Source organism: Rhizophagus irregularis, chromosome 16 (genome assembly GCF_026210795.1).
Source record: "Rhizophagus irregularis chromosome 16, complete sequence".
NCBI lineage: Eukaryota > Fungi > Glomeromycota > Glomeromycetes > Glomerales > Glomeraceae > Rhizophagus > Rhizophagus irregularis.
This window is the reverse complement of record NC_089444.1, coordinates 2,471,715-2,489,657: the sequence shown is the minus strand read 5'-3', so window position 1 is coordinate 2,489,657 and position 17,943 is coordinate 2,471,715. Positions and strand designations below refer to the sequence as shown.

The 17,943-nt window shown below is 24.4% G+C and overlaps 2 protein-coding genes across 2 annotated transcripts; one reads left to right on the top strand and one right to left on the bottom strand.

Annotated features, from left to right (window-relative positions):
- Positions 1 to 1,325: 1,325 nt before the first annotated feature.
- Positions 1,326 to 2,879, top strand: OCT59_008307 (uncharacterized protein; the record flags this gene model as incomplete). Its single annotated transcript, XM_025332369.1, has 1 exon — positions 1,326 to 2,879. The coding sequence occupies one exon, from the start codon at positions 1,326 to 1,328 to the stop codon at positions 2,877 to 2,879; it is 1,554 nt and encodes a 517-aa protein (XP_025172877.1).
- Positions 2,880 to 7,233: 4,354 nt separating this feature from the next.
- On the bottom strand, positions 7,234 to 13,186 carry OCT59_008306 (uncharacterized protein; the record flags this gene model as incomplete). The annotated part of the gene is made up of 14 exons (XM_066142357.1): positions 7,234 to 7,538; positions 7,935 to 8,127; positions 8,214 to 8,588; positions 8,670 to 9,056; positions 9,128 to 9,505; positions 9,578 to 9,967; positions 10,039 to 10,422; positions 10,495 to 10,887; positions 10,961 to 11,347; positions 11,420 to 11,818; positions 11,890 to 11,991; positions 12,190 to 12,288; positions 12,361 to 12,762; positions 12,830 to 13,186. The coding sequence occupies 14 exons, from the start codon at positions 13,184 to 13,186 to the stop codon at positions 7,234 to 7,236; spliced, it is 4,551 nt and encodes a 1,516-aa protein (XP_065999246.1).
- Between the last annotated feature and the right edge of the window lie 4,757 nt (positions 13,187 to 17,943).

Here is a 17,943-nt window from a genome sequence, read left to right as displayed (position 1 = left end):
AAATGGATTCCTATATTTGAAGCTGAAGCCTGAAGATTTACAAAAAAATGAACAACCTTCTCATGAAAACAAAAAGAAAGTCATAATGATTTTTAAAGATAATATATAAATATAGCATATTTTTTATTACAATCTCATTTTATTATTAATTAGAAAATTATTTAAAAGTATTATTATTAAAATTAATTATTATTTAAATAAATATTGTCAATTAAAAATTAGGAACGCCCACGTATAGTGTATAATCTAAGTAAGTTAACTATAAAATTTTCTCATGAAATTAAATATGACCAGCTGTTAAATCGAGGTGACATATATTATTATATATTTATCAATGGTTTAAAATATATTATGACCTTAATACAATAATGCATCTAGAATAAGGAACAATAAATTATTTTGTAATATAACGAGTGTTTCTTAGGATTACTAATGTTTTTTTTAAAAAAAGATATATCTTTTTTGGTTTAGTCAAATTGAAATAATAAAAGTAATATACCAATAACAAAATTTAACATTACTTAGTAAAATCTATGCGAACTGAAGTAAAATTGCATTTTGATAATTCCCGGACGATCTGTGTGCAAGAATAAAATGTATAAGATTTAGGAAACAATGTATTATGTTATATGTAACATATATATGCGAAAAATGTATGCTTTATCGATTAATGATAAGATTTATACAATAGAAATGAAATAAACGATAGAATAAATATAAAATAAGAATATATGTCGATAATAAAACGCAAATCAATATTGCTGCCCCAACCGGCGATTTGCAATATGTCTAAAGGAACTATCGAATTATCAAACTAATTCTAAATCCATTCGCTCTTCTTCTTGACCGATCGCTGGCGATATTTATAACTATCTAAATTTGATATAAGTTATATATTATATAAGTTGGATAAGATATAAGTTATATTTACAGAAAAATATAACTTAATCGGTATATCGGACAATTAGAATGGCCGACCAATGTATAATTTCCACGTGACCGACGATCTTTGTAATAATATTTCATACTATTAAATTCTTTCGGTTTCAATAAATAAATTTTCGAGTATGAATTTATTAAAACTCCAAATAAGTATATATAGAATTAAAGGGATGCTTTAAAAATATGGAAAGTATCAGTACTTGGATGTTGCTGGTAATTATAATTTCCGTGATCATCATCGTGATTCGAATTGTAACACCTTTTTTTACGCCTCATTATTGAGCATGTTACACCACATGGATTGTGCGACAATACCGGAAATTACCATTTATAAAGTGATACACTAACAATATCTCTTTATTTCTCTTCGCTTACAACTGAATATGTCATATTCAAAAATATTTTCAGATTTACCTGAATTAACATATGATGTTATAAAATATTTTAAGAATGATTTTTCAACTTTATATTCGTGTATATTAGTTAATAGATTATGGTGTCGTTTAGCGATTCCATTATTATGGGAAAATCCATTTTTAATTTCTAACGAAAATTATAACTTTATTGGAATTTATTTACGTAATTTAAATGGTGATTTAAAAGCACAATTAAATGAATATAAAATTGATGATAAATTATTTCCTTCAAATACACTTTTTAATTATCCCATATTTTTAAAATACTTGTATACAGGGAAAATTATTTCTTCTATTGAAGAATGGTCTAAAGATATTGAACTCGAAAATAGATCAATACCTGAATTTAAGAGATTAATTTACATCTCATTATTTAAAATTTTTATTGAAAATGAAGTAAATATATATACTTTTGATATTAAGGCCAATTTTCCCTATATTGATGACATGCTTGAATTAATTTTACAAAACCCAGATTTCCTTCATAATATTAGAAATTTAAAACTCTGTTGTATTAATTTCTATACTGATAATCGTATGTCTCAAATGATCAATTTATGTCAAAATCTTAAAAAAATTTCATTAGCTTATAATAATAGTTTTCCTTTATACCAAACATCATTGTTGTCAAATGATTATAATCATTCGTCAAATACTTTAAATACAATCATCTTATTTCGCCTCAATTTTAAAGTTATAACCAATTTAGATAACATATTTGAACAATTAAATGTTTTAGAATCCGTTCATATCATTTATTGTATTTTAGGTACTGATTTTATTCAACAAATAATTAACTTAACTAAACCATTTAAGTTAAAATCTTTATTCTTATATAGTAGTGAATTACAAATTGTTGAATCATTACAATTATTATTACAAAAATATGGTGATTATTTAGAAAATTTTGCATGTAGATTTGGTTCTAATTCGTTATCTGAGGAGCAACAATTACTTGAATTTATTATAAAATATTGTAAAAATATTAAATTTCTTGATTTAACTGTAATTAATAATATTCAGATTATTTATTCGTTATTCAATTTAATTGAGAATGTGAAACAAAATCTTAATCATCTTTCTATCAATATCTTTGACAATTTTGGTTTTTCAAATACTACTGAACTTAGTTCAATTACATTACAAAATTTAGGTCAATTACTTCCTCTTAAATTAGAATATTTAAGTTTAACTCTTACTATTAAATATAAAAATGATTTTGAAATGTTCTTAAAAAATTCTCAGGATACTTTTATTAAAAAATTGTTAATCAAAGATAGGAGAATTAAAGATGATGAGGAATGTCGTGATACTCATGATTTTTTTTTATCCTATATAAAAGAATATATTATGAAAAAGAAAAGAATCAAATATTTGGCTATTATCAATTTTACTACTGATTTGTTTTCATTTAAAGATGAAGTGAAGGAATTTGAGTTATACAATATTAAAATTCAAAAATATCGTGATTTGGTTGTTAAATATAAATTAAAATTTGTAGAAGAATTTGAAGATTTTTAATAATAAGGGTTTAACATAAATTTTTTGGGAAAATTTTATAAATTTTATAAATAAACTTAAATTTTACTTATACTTAATCTTTAACAGTTGTTTGATAATGTATATAATTATCAAAAATTTAAAGAATGTTAATATGAAATTGTTGTTTTTAATTTTACTTATACCTATGTGACGCTATGAATTTTTTGAAATGTTTTATATAACAATTTTATATATATATTTTTTATAAATACTTCAGCGCCCATTGATAATAGAGTGTTGTGTAATAAGGTATTTGACGACTCCACTTCACCAGTTAAAAGGAGCTGGAAATATTCGACTTCTAGGATAAAGTGGGGCAGAGTATTACGGAGACACTGAGGAAGATTACTTTGACTGCCATGGAGATAGAGGATCTCGATAAAAAACATCTTTCATCATATTGGAATTCTTATATCTGGGATCTTTTGGCAGGTCATATAATTATTAACGTCATACTAGAAGTTTAAAAGAAGAAAATTTGTATGAACTTTCTTAAAGTTTAATTTAAAGTACGATTATTACAATAAAAGAAGAAATTCATGCAAATTTTTAATTAATTTATTAAATTTTCATTAATTATTTCTAAAAAAAGTTTAAATCAAATTAGTATTATTTAATCACTCAATTATTTCAAAGAAAATAACCCTTATTTTGCAACACCTTTGAATCAAAGAATTTCGTATTATCTCCATAACTTATAATAATAGTATTCAATGTCCCCCATACCTTTTAATAATAAGGAATGAACGAAAATTTCTCACCACATGTCACCCACATATTGTTTTAGTATATATTGCTTAAGATTTTTCAGATATTATAACAAGTTTATATAATATAGGTTAGCTCCTTCATTAATTTTTCAAAGCAAATAAATATAGTAAATCCATTCTAACTATTTCTCCATGATTGAATAATAATCAAAACAAGTTTAAATATTATTATAAGTTTTTTTTATATAGAATTTAAAAAAAAATATTCTCATCATATATCAATAGTTTTTATTCTAAGTTAGATCTTAGGCGGCTGTTATTTGTACCCCTCCTTACAAAAACCATATGTTTGATAATTCACCTCAAGCTAAATATTTCTAATTGCTCTTTAATTGACAAGTGTGAGAATTATGTCCAGACTGATGGAATAGAGTGCATTTTCTCTTTGATCCACCAATTCAAATCCAGAAAGATCTCTTCTGGTTGAGCTAGTTTGTCACTTAAATCTTTTTTTTAATGAATAGCGCGACCGTTTAACGTGATTGTAGATCGTCCAATCACATGGTTCACTACAGAGTACGTCAGTACGAATAACAGCCGTATATTATTATATTATGAAATTTATCAATATTTGAAAACAAATTTTGTCACAAAAAAAAAGCTAATATCCATATAATAATTATTTAATTTAAAAAGACTTGTTTAAAATGTTTGTGATATAGATAATAGATTTTCCCATTTTAATCTCATTGATCTTTCATTGAATCAATGAATAATCAATATATATTAATAAGCATGTTAATTTTATTTAAACAAACATGAAACTCCTTTCTTACAAATTTGACATACTCAGTCTTTATTTAAAAAATTAAAAGTCAAAGTCATTAATAATAAAAATTGTTGTAAAACAGATTCAAAATATATTAGACAAGATGATGGAAGTTGGTAAATGGGATTCTGAATCTATAAAAGTAGCTTTAAAAATTAAATAAATCACAATATTTCAACTGATTATTTAATTGAGATATATTTACTCTTATTTGTTGTTAATTAATGTTTAAAATAAAAAGATTTATTACTACAACTTGATGACTTTTAAATTTTTATAGATTAAAATGGTTTGAAATATTTATTTTAATGATAGTAGTGCTTGTTAAAATCTCACTAAATAAATTAAAAAATTTATGTTGATTAATTATTTGGAATGTGTCCTTTTAATGATTTTTTTTTTGTTGCAAATATTATATAATATGGCACATGATCTTGGAAATTCGCATAAATTGGATATTTTCATATAAGGTTTTCATAGTAAAAATATATTAAAGTATAATAAGATTTCTTATATTTCGGATTTGGATTATCATTTATCAGGGCAGGCCATCAAATGAACGCCTCAGCATCATCTTCACATTTATCACAAACTAGTACTCAAAACTTACATTCTCTCCTTTCAACACTTGCGTAGCCTTCACACCATTTTCAAAATTCAATTTTTTGCCAATATATATGCTACCTTATACATTCTGTGGAAAATTGTTATATCCTGCAAAAGCAAAATGGATTCCATATGATGAAAATTATACATACTATCCACTTTTTATTTCATAAACAAACCTAAATTATCATGTTATTAGTTATTATATAAGTATAACAAAGCAATTAGGGGTTCTTTAAAAAAGTGTTAATTTGACTATGCATTTACGTTTATGTTACAACTAATTACTATATTTTGAAGGCCGCCGCTAGGCAGCCATAGCTGTACAGTTCTTTATTTCATAATGAAAATCACAATAAAGATTTATATGAATATCATTAAGCTTGACAATAATCTATACGACATTATATATAATTTTTGGTTCTAATTACCGTATTTATAACTACTTTGTTAACATCTTTTTAAATTGCCTTTGTTCGTATAATCCATAATTCTGGGTATCTGGATTTTTTTGTTAAATCCATACAACTAAATAATTGGGTTCGAACTACTACCACTACATTTATAATAATAATTCCACTATAAATATTAAGTACAAATTATAATTAAAATTAAAAAAAAATAAATTAAAACTTATTAATATCATTGAACATATTTCATTTAAAACTTTTGTATAAATTTTCCATTCAAGACATTCAGTTAATTATAATTTAAGAACAGCTTCTTTTTATTTATAAATAGTTTTGTATAATAATATTGAATTCCCTTCTATCAAGATATTAAGAATTTAAGAATTTTAAAAAATCCATTATAAAGATGGAATTTCTTTAAACATGAAAAAGTAGCCTAAAATATCATTTCCATCCATTCAGTAGTACACTTTCGTTTCTTTAATAAATTTAAATAGTAAGTGTTAATATTAATTTCAAAATTAAATATTATTAATACTTTAATATGCTAAAATTTAATTATGGAAAATAAAAAATTAATAAAAAATTTAATCAGATCGTCCTGCTGTAATAACTCGTAATTGTAGTTTGCTAGTATATTATATGGCGCAGATTTGAATTCATATTTCAGATACTATATTGTACGTCTTGCAAGAGAAATATCAATAATACTGACGGAAAATCCGTCTTAAAATATGTGAAAATGTTATTATTATCCATACTTTTTTTTTTTTAAAAAAAAAATAGTATTGCTAAAAATCACCGCTAGTGATTGTTGTCTTACCAGAATTAGGGTAGGATTTTGGGCTGAATTAAAAATGGCACGAAGCTCCGCCCACTAATATTTGCTAGTGCTGGTACGGTGATGATCACCACACAGTGATTTTTTAGCATTTTCTTGGGAAAATATGAAATTTGTAATTTGAAATTTATGTAAATAATAATTAAATATCAAATTAACTTATTATAAAGATTATTGGGTCTGTTCCTAAAATTTAACTTGTATCCAAATTTTTATCTAAAACCTTTTTACAAAATTATTCTAAAATTGAGCATGTATTATTTTGATACTATCCCACCTATATCCGTGTTCTTTTTATTATATCTAAATCCTTATTATACTAAATATAAACTAGAAATAACACAGTTTGTTGATTATACTTACAATAAAAGCTCAGTTTTTTCCTAAATTCAGTTTACATGAAACATTTTAATATTGTGAAATATAGTGTTAATATTTTTATGATTGTAAGGAATGAAAAGTTTTATTTTGCTGAATATATCAACAATTTCACACATCCTATAAAAAAAGAATGTCTGGAAATTGTCATCAGAAATGTCCAGAAAATGTCCAGAAGTCTGGAAAATTGCAATATTCCGGATGCTAAGATATTGTGAATTTCCGGAAAACGTCTAAGCCTAGTACCCAGAAAGTGTCCGAAATATTGACATTTTTCACTTCCAGACATTTCAATGCTAATTTCTGAACATTATTTTTTTATAGGAACATTGAAGAATTATTTCATTAAAGTGTTAATGTTACAAGCATATGTATATTACATCAGAAAAAACAATAGAATTAATATGTCCAATTACAAACTAATTTATTCATGTAAAAAAAATTACATATCCATACACAGTGTTGGACTAAACTATATAATTGTAAATTCTTATAAAATAGCAGTTATACATACAGTATATATCAAATGTTAAACAAAATTTTATTATCCTACTATGCTTCATTGTATATCATTTCTAATTGGGAGTGCACAATAATCCAAAGATTGAGAATTATAATCATCCTCATTTTTTGGAAGTTCTTTTGTAATATGATTAAGTAATCGAGATGTATAAATAGCTTGTGGATGGGTAACTGTTTGGTAGTTTTCAGTGGGTGAAAAATTTGTTTTTCTATATTCTTCTGTTTCCTCAAATTGTATTTTAATTTCTTCATTCCCAAAAATAACTAAATCCTCCACATATAACCCATAAAATGATTTGATTAATTTATCTAACTCAAAAACATCTGGTCTATTATTTTTGTCTAAATCCCAACACTTTTTCATTAAATCAAAATAACATCTTGGTACTTCTGATTTATTTATTTCAGGTCTAACTCCTTTGCAAATATCTAATGCCAAATCATAATCATGTGCACGATTGCCAAAAGGTTGTTTTCCAGTTGCTACAAAATACATTATCATTCCAAAACTATAGATATCTGCTGCTTGAGTATAAGGTTTTCCTCTTAATACTTCAGGAGCCACATAAGACATAACTCCATAAATTTTTGTTTCATCTATATTATCAACTTCTCCAGATAATCCCATATCTGAAATTAATACACAATTACTAAAATGATTTATGAAATTCAAAAATAATATATTTCCTGTATGAAAATCACGATGAACTAAATTTCTTTGATGAATTTCTTTAAGACCATTAATAATATCGATTAATGCAGATAGTTTATCCTTCCAATTAAAATATTCATAGTTTTTATTTATCCAATGATTAAAATTGCCTTCTTTTGCATATTGGAGAACCATAATATATTCTTTTGTATCTGGATTTTGAGATATTCCATATACATTAAGAATATTACTACTTTTATTTATTGAGTACTCTTTAACCTATTAAAATACATTGATATCAAAAAATAATTATTACATTGTGCTTAAAATAATATTATAGTGATTCTTTTAAAAAAGTTTCATACCTCATTTAAAAATTTGTCTGTAATACTTTGGGAATTATGCAAACATTTCAAAGCAATTACTTTATTTGGATTTCTATTATAGATTTTTTTATCTACATCATACTCTAATGGACCATCCCTCCATTCTGCTGAATATACTGTAGAAAAACCACCTTTACCTATTTCCTTAATATCATTAAACTGACTGTATAGTATCCATTCAAATACTACATCATTATAGTCATTTATTTGTAATTGCCTTTCTTGGATGAAATCATCAATTTTTTCATTTCCACTTGTCCAGATAAGAACAAAAATATAATTTCCTGTATCTGGATTTTGAGATATTCCATACAATATTTGAAATGCTTCATGTTTTGTTGGATATTTTTTAGCCTAAACATAAATAAAAGAAATTGTAAATACAGTATATTAATTAGAAAATAAAAGTATTAAATATTTGAAGAAACTTCATACCTCATTTATTAAAGAATCGATGGATTCTTGTGAATTATGTAAACATTTTAAAGCAACTTCTTTATTTGAATCTCTTGTATAATTGTTCAACTGGTCCTTTTTGTATAATGGACCATCCTTCCAGATTGCTGTATATACTGTTATAAGAGCATTTTTGCCTGTCTCTTTAATTTCATTAAACTGGTTGTATGGTATCCATTCAAGCACTACATCATTATAGTCATTTATTTTTAATTGCCTTTCTTGAATGAAATCATCAATTTTTTCATTTCCACTAATCCAATTTGTCAAGTGTCTTTGAACAAAAATATAATCTCCTGTATCTGGATTTTGAGATATTCCATACAGTACTTGAAATGCTTTATACTTTGTTGGATATTTTCTAGCCTAATTATAAATTAAAGAGATTGTAAATATATTAATTAAAAAGTATTTAAATATTTGAAGAAATTTTATACCTCATTTATTAAAGAATCAATTGATTCTTGTGAATTATGTAAAAATATTAAAGCAACTTCTTTATTTGAATCTCTTGTATAATTATTGTTCAACTGGCCCTTCTTGTATAATGGACCATCCTTCCAGATTGCTGAATATACTGTTATAAGAGCATTTTTGCCTGTCTCTTTAATTTCATTAAACTGGTTGTATGGTATCCATTCAAGCACTATATTATTATAATCATTTATTTTTAATTGCCTTTCTTGAATGAAATTATCAATTTTTTCATTTCCACTTATCCGGGTAAGAACAAAAATATAATCTCCTGTATCTGGATTTTGAGATATTCCATATAATACTTGAAATGCATTATTATTTGTTAGATATTTTTTAGCCTAAATATAAATAAAAGAGATTGTAAATATATTAACTAAAAAGTATTTAAAATATTTGAAGAAATTTCATACCTCATTTATTAAAAAATCAATGGATTCTTGTGAATTATGTAAACATTTTAAAGCAACTTCTTTATTTGAATTTCTTGTATAATTTTCATCCTGCCAATGCTTCTTATATAATGGACCATCCTTCCATATTGCTAAATACACTGTTATAAGACCATCTTTGCCTGTTTCTTTAATTTCATTAAACTGATTGTATGGTATCCATTCAAGCACCATATCATCATAGTTATCAATTTTTAATTGCATTTCTTGAATGAAATCATCAATTTTTTCATATCCACTAATCCAATTTGTCAAGTTTCTTTGAACAAGAATATAATCTCCTGTATTTGGATTTTGAGATATTCCATATAATGCTTGAAATGCATTATGATTTATTGAATATTTTTTAGCCTAAATATAAATAAAAGAGATTGTAAATATATTAATTAAAAAGTACTTAAATATTTGAAAAATTTTCATACCTCATTTATTAAAGAATCAATGGATTCTTGTGTATTATATAAACATTTTAAAGCAACTTCTTTATTTGAATCTCTTGTATAATTGTTCAACTGGCCCTTCTTGTATAATGGACCATCCTTCCATATTGCTGAATATACTGTTATAAGAGCATTTTTGCCTGTCTCTTTAATTTCATTAAACTGATTGTATGGTATCCATTCAAGCACTACATCATCATAATTACTAATTTTTAATTTCCTTTTTTGAATGAAATTATCAATTTTTTCATTTTCACATTTCCATATATAATTATTTTGAACCAAAATATAATCTCCAGTATCTGGATTTTGAGATATTCCATACAATACTTGAAATGAATTATGATTTGTTAGATATTTTTTAGCCTAGATATAAATAAAAGAGATTGTAAATATATTAATTAAAAAAGTATTTAAGTATTTGAAGAAATTTTATACCTCATATATTAAAGAATCAATGGATTCTTGTAAATTATATAAATATTTTAAAGCAACTTTTGTATTTGAATCTCTTGTATATTCATTATTATACTGACAATACAATGGACCATCCCCCCATATTGCTGAATATACCATTAAAATATCATTTTTGCCTGTCTCTTTAATTTCATTAAATTGGTTGTATGGTATCCATTCAAGTACTATATCATTATAGTCATTTATTTTTAATTGCCTTCCTTGAATAAAGTCATCAATTTTTTTATTTCCGCTGATCCATTTTACTAAATTTATAGAATTATTTTGAACTAAAATGTAACCTCCTGTATCTGGATTTTGGGATATTCCATACAATACTTGAAATGCTCTAATTTTTGTTGGATATTTTCTAGCCTAATTATAAATTAAAGAGATTGTAAATATATTAATTAATAAAAATAGTTGAATATTTAAAGAAATTTCATACCTCATTTATTAGAGAATCAATAGATTCTTGTGAATTATATAAACATTTTAAAGCAATTTCTTTATTTGAATCTCTTGTATAATTATTACTCTGGTTATATTTTTTATATAATGGGCCATCCTTCCATATTGCTGAGTATACTGTTATAAAACCATTTTTGCTTGTCTCTTTAATTTCATTAAACTGGTTGTATGGTATCCATTCAAACACTATATCATCATAGTTATTTATTTTTAATTGCCTTCCTTGAATGAAGTCATCAATTTTTTCATTTTCACTTGTCCATATATAATTATTTTGAACCAAAACATAATCTCCTGTATTTGGATTTCGGGATATTCCATACAATACTTGAAATGCATTATGATTTATTGAATATTTTTTAGCCTAGATATAAATAAAAGAGATTGTAAATATATTAATTAAAAAAGTATTTAAATATTTGAAGAAATTTCATACCTCATTTATTAAAGAATCAATGGATTCTTGTGAATTATGTAAACATTTTAAAACAACTTCTTTAGTTGAATCTCTTGTATAATTTTCATCTTGCCAATACTTCTTATATAATGGACCATCCTTCCATATTGCTGAATATATTGTTATAAGACCATTTTTGCCTAACTCTTTAATTTCATTAAACTGGTTGTATGGTATCCATTCAAGCATTATATCATTATAGCCATTTATTTTTAATTGTCTTCCTTGAATGAAGACATCAATTTTTTCATTTCCACTAATCCAATTTACTAAATTTATAGAATTATTTTGAACTAAAATATAATTTCCTGTATCTGGATTTTGTGATATTCCATACAATAATTGAAATGCTCTAATTCTTGTTGGATATTTTTTAGCCTAAATATAAATAAAAGAGATTGTAAATATATAATTAAAAAAGTATTTAAATATTTGAAGAAATTTCATACCTCATTTATTAAAGAATCAATGGATTCTTGTGTATTATGTAAACATTTTAAAGCAACTTCTTTATTTGAATTTCTTGTATAATTTTCATTCCGCCAATGCTTCTTATATAATGGACCATCCTTCCATATTGCTGAATATACTGTTATAAGTTCATTTTTGCTGAACTCTTTAATTTCATTAAACTGGTTATATGGTATCCATTCAAGTACTATATCATTATAGTCATTTATTTTTAATTGCCTTTTTTGGATGAAATCATCAATTTTTTCATTCCCACTAATCCAATTTGTCAATTTTACTATATAATTTTGAACAAAAATATAATCTCCCGTATCTGGATTTTGAGATATTCCATACAACACTTGAAATGCTCTATAGTTTGTTGAATATTTTTTAGCCTAAATATAAATAAAAGAGATTGTAAATATATTAATCAAAAAAAATATTTAAATATTTAAAGATTTTCATACCTCATTTATTAAAGAATCAATGGATTCTTGTGAATTATGTAAACATTTTAAAGCAACTTCTTTAGTTGAATCTCTTGTATAATTTTCATCCCGCCAATGCTTCTTATATAATGGACCATCCTTCCATATTGCTGAATATACTGTTATAAGACCATTTTTGCTTGTCTCTTTAATTTCATTAAACTGATTGTATGATATCCATTCAAGCACTATAGTATCATCATAGCCATTTATTTTTAATTGCCTTTCTTGAATGAAATCATCAATTTTTTCATTTCCACTAATCCAATTTGTCAAGTTTATGGTATAGCTTTGAACAAAAATAAAATTTCCTGTATCTGGATTTTGAGATATTCCATACAATACTTGAATTGCTCTATGGTTTGTTGAATATTTTTTAGCCTAAATATAAATAAAAGAGATGTAAATATATTAGAATAAACATTTAAATAATTAAAGATTTTCATACCTCATTTATTAAAGAATCAATGGATTCTTGTGAATTATGAAAACATTTTAAAGCAACTTTTTTATTTGAATCTCTAGTATAATTTTCATCCTGTTCAATATAGCGTAATGGACCATCCTTCCATATTGCTGAATATACTGTTATAAGACCATTTTTGCCTGTCTCTTTAACTTCATTAAACTGATTGTATGGTATCCATTCAAGCACTATATCATTATAATCATAGACATTTATTTTTAATTGCCTTTCTTTAATGAAACTATTGATTTTTTCATTTCCGCTAGTCCAATTTGTAAAATTGGTTTCTAAATATTCCAGAATATTATCTTCTGTTAAAGGTATATTTTGAGGAAACATTGTTTTCAAAAGCTCAAAAATTTTTTCAAAAAAAATCTTTATTTATAATAAACTATGTAAGAATGTAACGTACAAGTAATAGGTAACACAACAGTTGGCACAAATTACTTATGTGAGCATTGCGTAATGAAGCTTCTTGATTGAGTTGGTTCGATGTCGATCATAGTCGATCATAGTCACAATTATTTGAAAAAAAAATTTTTCTTATTAAATTTTTTTCATAACTTTATGCAAATTCTTTTTAATATTAATAACAAAAGTACGCTTTTGCATCATTTATTGTATAATATGTGTTTGTGATTTAAAAAAAAAACCTCTTTTAACCTTGAAATCACACTGAATCATATTTGAAATATAAAATAGCAAAGCCACTGCATTAAAAACCACACTAACTGGAGTATTCTCCGACTTCTTTTACTCCAGTTGAGTCAATACATTATATTTATATGAGAATATTCACTCTATATAATTAAAAAATGGTGTTTGTGTGACTAACGTTTAGATTAGCCTGTATAAATTAATTTTGAATTGTTGATCCGTATGCTTTATAGTTAAGACCTGCCTTGACTAATCCAATATTCCGGTTAATGAAATTTAATCTGAATTTTTTATTTTTTTACCAGTTTTTTCAATCTAAATTTTTCCGGTTCCCCCTTTTCTTAAACCGATCTTTTACAAATGGTTCTTACTTTTTTTCAAATTTCCTCGTTTCTCTTTCGAAGCATCCTTTTCTTTTCCTTTTTTTTCTTTTTTTAAAAATGTTTCGTTTTTTTCCTCCTTTTTTTTTGTTTTTTTTTTCATTCTTTTCCCGGATTCAGTTTTTTTTTTCAAAACCGAAAAATTATTATTATTTTTTTTATTTTTTTTTTAAATAATCTTTTAAGACTTTTATTGGTCTTTTTTTTTAAACCATATTAATAATTTTTTTTCGGTCTTATTGGATCGAATTATTGTCCTTTTTTTTCAGAATTTTTTCGGTACTTATTTTTTTTTTAAAACCAATTTTTTTCTTTATCCTTTTTCTTTTCCCCAAATTTTTTTTTTCTTTTTTTTCGAATTTTTTTTTTCGGTTTCTTTTTTCAATCCGATTATTCTCTTTGTTCCTCCCCCACAATTTTTTTTTTCGTTTCTGGTTGGCTTTTTTTCCAATCCGAAAAATTTTTTCCCCTTTTCCTTTTTCGGTTTGGCTTTTTTTCCCTCTGTATCATGATAATAATTACAAGCAAATCTTCTGCAAATTAGTCAATATCGGCTTTAAATGTAATTTCAATGATCTATGTGCTATATCTCATTTTATTAGTTCTATTTTACAATCCATCTATCCTTTTTGTTATTTAATTATATTTAATACCCTTTATAACTTATCTGTTATAAGAACAAGTTGCACAATTTTATCATCCGAGTTGATATTTTTTCTTAGGTTAAAAGATGTCCTTGAAGTCTTGAACTTCTATCCATTTATGCATCAATTAACTGTTAATACCTTTTTTAGCTCTAAAACTTTTTATATTTATATTATAAATAATTTTTATTTATAGCTTTATCTTATTTAACATTTATCGTTTTAGTTTCAGCCAGTTATTACGATTGTTAAAAGTCACAATAAGTTTAAATGATAAAACCTACGTTTTAAAATTAAAATTAACTTTTGTATACAATATGTAATACAAAATTGTCTTCATTACAGAATAATAATAAAATAGAGAATTTTAAATAAAAATTTCTCTATATTGTAAAGTTAAATTTTTATATCATTAAAAAAAGCAATATATAAATCAATATATAAATAAGGTAACAAAGATCGTTTATTATTGGCTTTACTTGCCAGAATTACATAATTCCACCTGGAATTATTCAGAAAAGGAAGGATCTACACGTTATTTTGGCTTTTATTGTTTTACAATGTAAGACCTAAGCCCGTGATAAATCACGTTTGTCACCTTAAGCTTAACAAAATAATACTTTATTAATAATATAAATAAATACAATAATATGCTTGGTTTAAACAATACTAAATAATAATTAAATTAAATATTTATCTAAATAAATTCCTATATTCATAACCTGAACTTCCACAATGTCATTATTTGCGTCTATTTATATGAATTCAAAAATAGTATCTTAACGAAACTTCTGCGCCTTTTATCTCTATGTTTTGTTGCAAAACCAAAAATTCCTATTTCATATAATACCTTACTCAATCGAACTGCAACTATCGGTACTTGCTATTTTTCATATTTTTTGAACATTTTGAATTTTCTTTCATTTTTGACCTTCAAAGCCATTTCCTTAAATGTAAATACCCTATTCATAGACTCTTTCGTCATGATCTCACCTGTTTCCTAATCACCTGATAATCATCTAGTTTTACGTCATCTCGGACGTTACATTTATACAATTTTAAAATACTAAAAATTTATACACTAATTCTAAATGTAATATTACGCCTCATAATTAATAAATTTACTAGGTATATTACGGCATTACAACAACTTACAACCAATTTAAAGCTATAAAAGTTAATTTTTCTTAATCTGCCTCATGAGTTTATAAATATTAAAATAATTATGATTAACTCAATTTTGTTACATTAATTTACCAAGTATTTTAACTTATAATGATAAAATAAATAAAAAAATCGACATAAGAAAAGAACAATAATTACAATAATTTCAAGATTTCGAGATAATCATATTTAGGACTTTACTATTTTACTATTACATATCTTTTGTTAATTGATAATTAAGAAAACTATAAAATCTGTTACAATTAACTTCATAGAAGATCATTGATCAAATTTTTTTTTATTAACAGACAGATGAATTGTACTACTTACCTGTAAAAAAATAATATGATACAATGTACCTTTGATTTCAAATCAATAAAAATTTTTTTCAATGTTTTTATTAAATAATTAAGAAATATGACTTATTTTACGTTGGAAATCGTGAAGTTAATCAAATTTACAGTGAAAAAAATATATATATTAAATAGAGAGAAGTTTCTTTTTCTTTCGTTTCTACCATTAAATTCTTTTTATATATTACATGTATAATTGTCATTCAAAAGTCAATACTTGACCAAAAATGTAGTGTTTTTATTATAAATAAAATATCCTATACACATTTTTTATTGGATGGGAACGAAACTTCTACACAAAACGTACCTTTCAGTATAAAAAACGTATCTACTTTTTTTATAGGGATTGCTATTTTCGAATTAGTATCAATTATAAAAAAATAGTGCGATATATAAGAAATAATGCGATATAAAATTAAAAGTGTTTTAACTTTTATTAAGTTGCATATCCCAGAGTACTTAAATATTTTTTTTCAGTATTTTCGCTCAAATGATTTCTAAGCGATCAGCGATTTTCTTTTTTTTGGCTTGGTAAAAAAAAATACAAAAAGTTTTGTAATAGAGCACAAACCTGTATTATTACAGTACAAAGCACGCCATTCACGAAATATAAAGTTAGCTTCAGAAACTGGTAATGTCAGGTTTGCTTCTTTGAACTGTAATAAAATAATAAATATTATTTATTTTTATATTTATTTTTATACCTTCACTAAAAATATGAATTTATATACTCACCACGAGTAAGTTAGAGGCTGCACGATTTCAAAGATCATTCTGTAATAATAATTACATAAAATTATTAATTCTTAAGTAAATAGTTGTTTGCGCTTTTCATAACTAAGTTCACAAATATCAATAGTGTGATTAGTACTTTGTGACATCTTTTCTTTTCTTTGATAATAAATATTTTAAAAATTTCTTTTAAAAGTTGAGTGTTTAATTAGATAAAGTTTGAGTTGTGTTGTATTTATAATAAATAAACAAAGTTTATATATTTATAAACTTTTGAAAAGTACATGATAATTGAAAGTATAAATAGTTTAATATTTATAATATAAAAGTATATGAAAGTTTAATAATTGATATGCGAAACTTAATATTTATAATAAAAAGTCAATATTTAATACTACTATTGTATTGTATAGGCATTAATTTTTTTAATAATATATTTTTTTAAATAAAACTTTAGTTATGAATTATAGTTCGTTACGGCGTTGCATTACATAAAAAAAACTGGGATCCCAGACCCCCAGCAGGCGTCACTGACTGTTATCCCTAGTGAATTTTTTATTTGCTTTTTTATTTTATTATATTATTTTTTTGATCTATTCATATTTTTTCCGTTTTTCTTCCGTTTTTTATCATGGTTAATTATCAGCAAATTATCAGTTAATTTTAGAAATTCTGATAGTCCATTTTAATTCCGTATTTATATTGCTGAAATTACTGAAAGAATCCGGATTGCTATTCAACCGGTTACTATTCCGAAAAAATTCACTGAACCCAAACAAAATCACAGAGTTATAACGGAAATATTCTTGGAGTGTCATTTACCAGACACAGAAAGGTTGATCAAAACTTTTCAAGCACATAATGGTAAAACCATAATATTCTTTGATAATTTAAATGGCTTAATAGAAAAGAGGAGCGAAAGGAAATTCAAAGATACTAATAATTTTAATAGAGGATAATACAAATGTCAACAACAGGATAATGTAATTACTGTTTCAACGTACAACTTAATATTTTTACTCCGCACAGGATTATTATGTTTGATAAAAAATATGAATATAATGAATTTAATTATATCTGTACCATGATCCATTAGACCCTGTAAGTCCTGCAAACTTTCAAAAATTACCGAATCCTCCTGGGTATTAGCACTAATTTATGAAAAA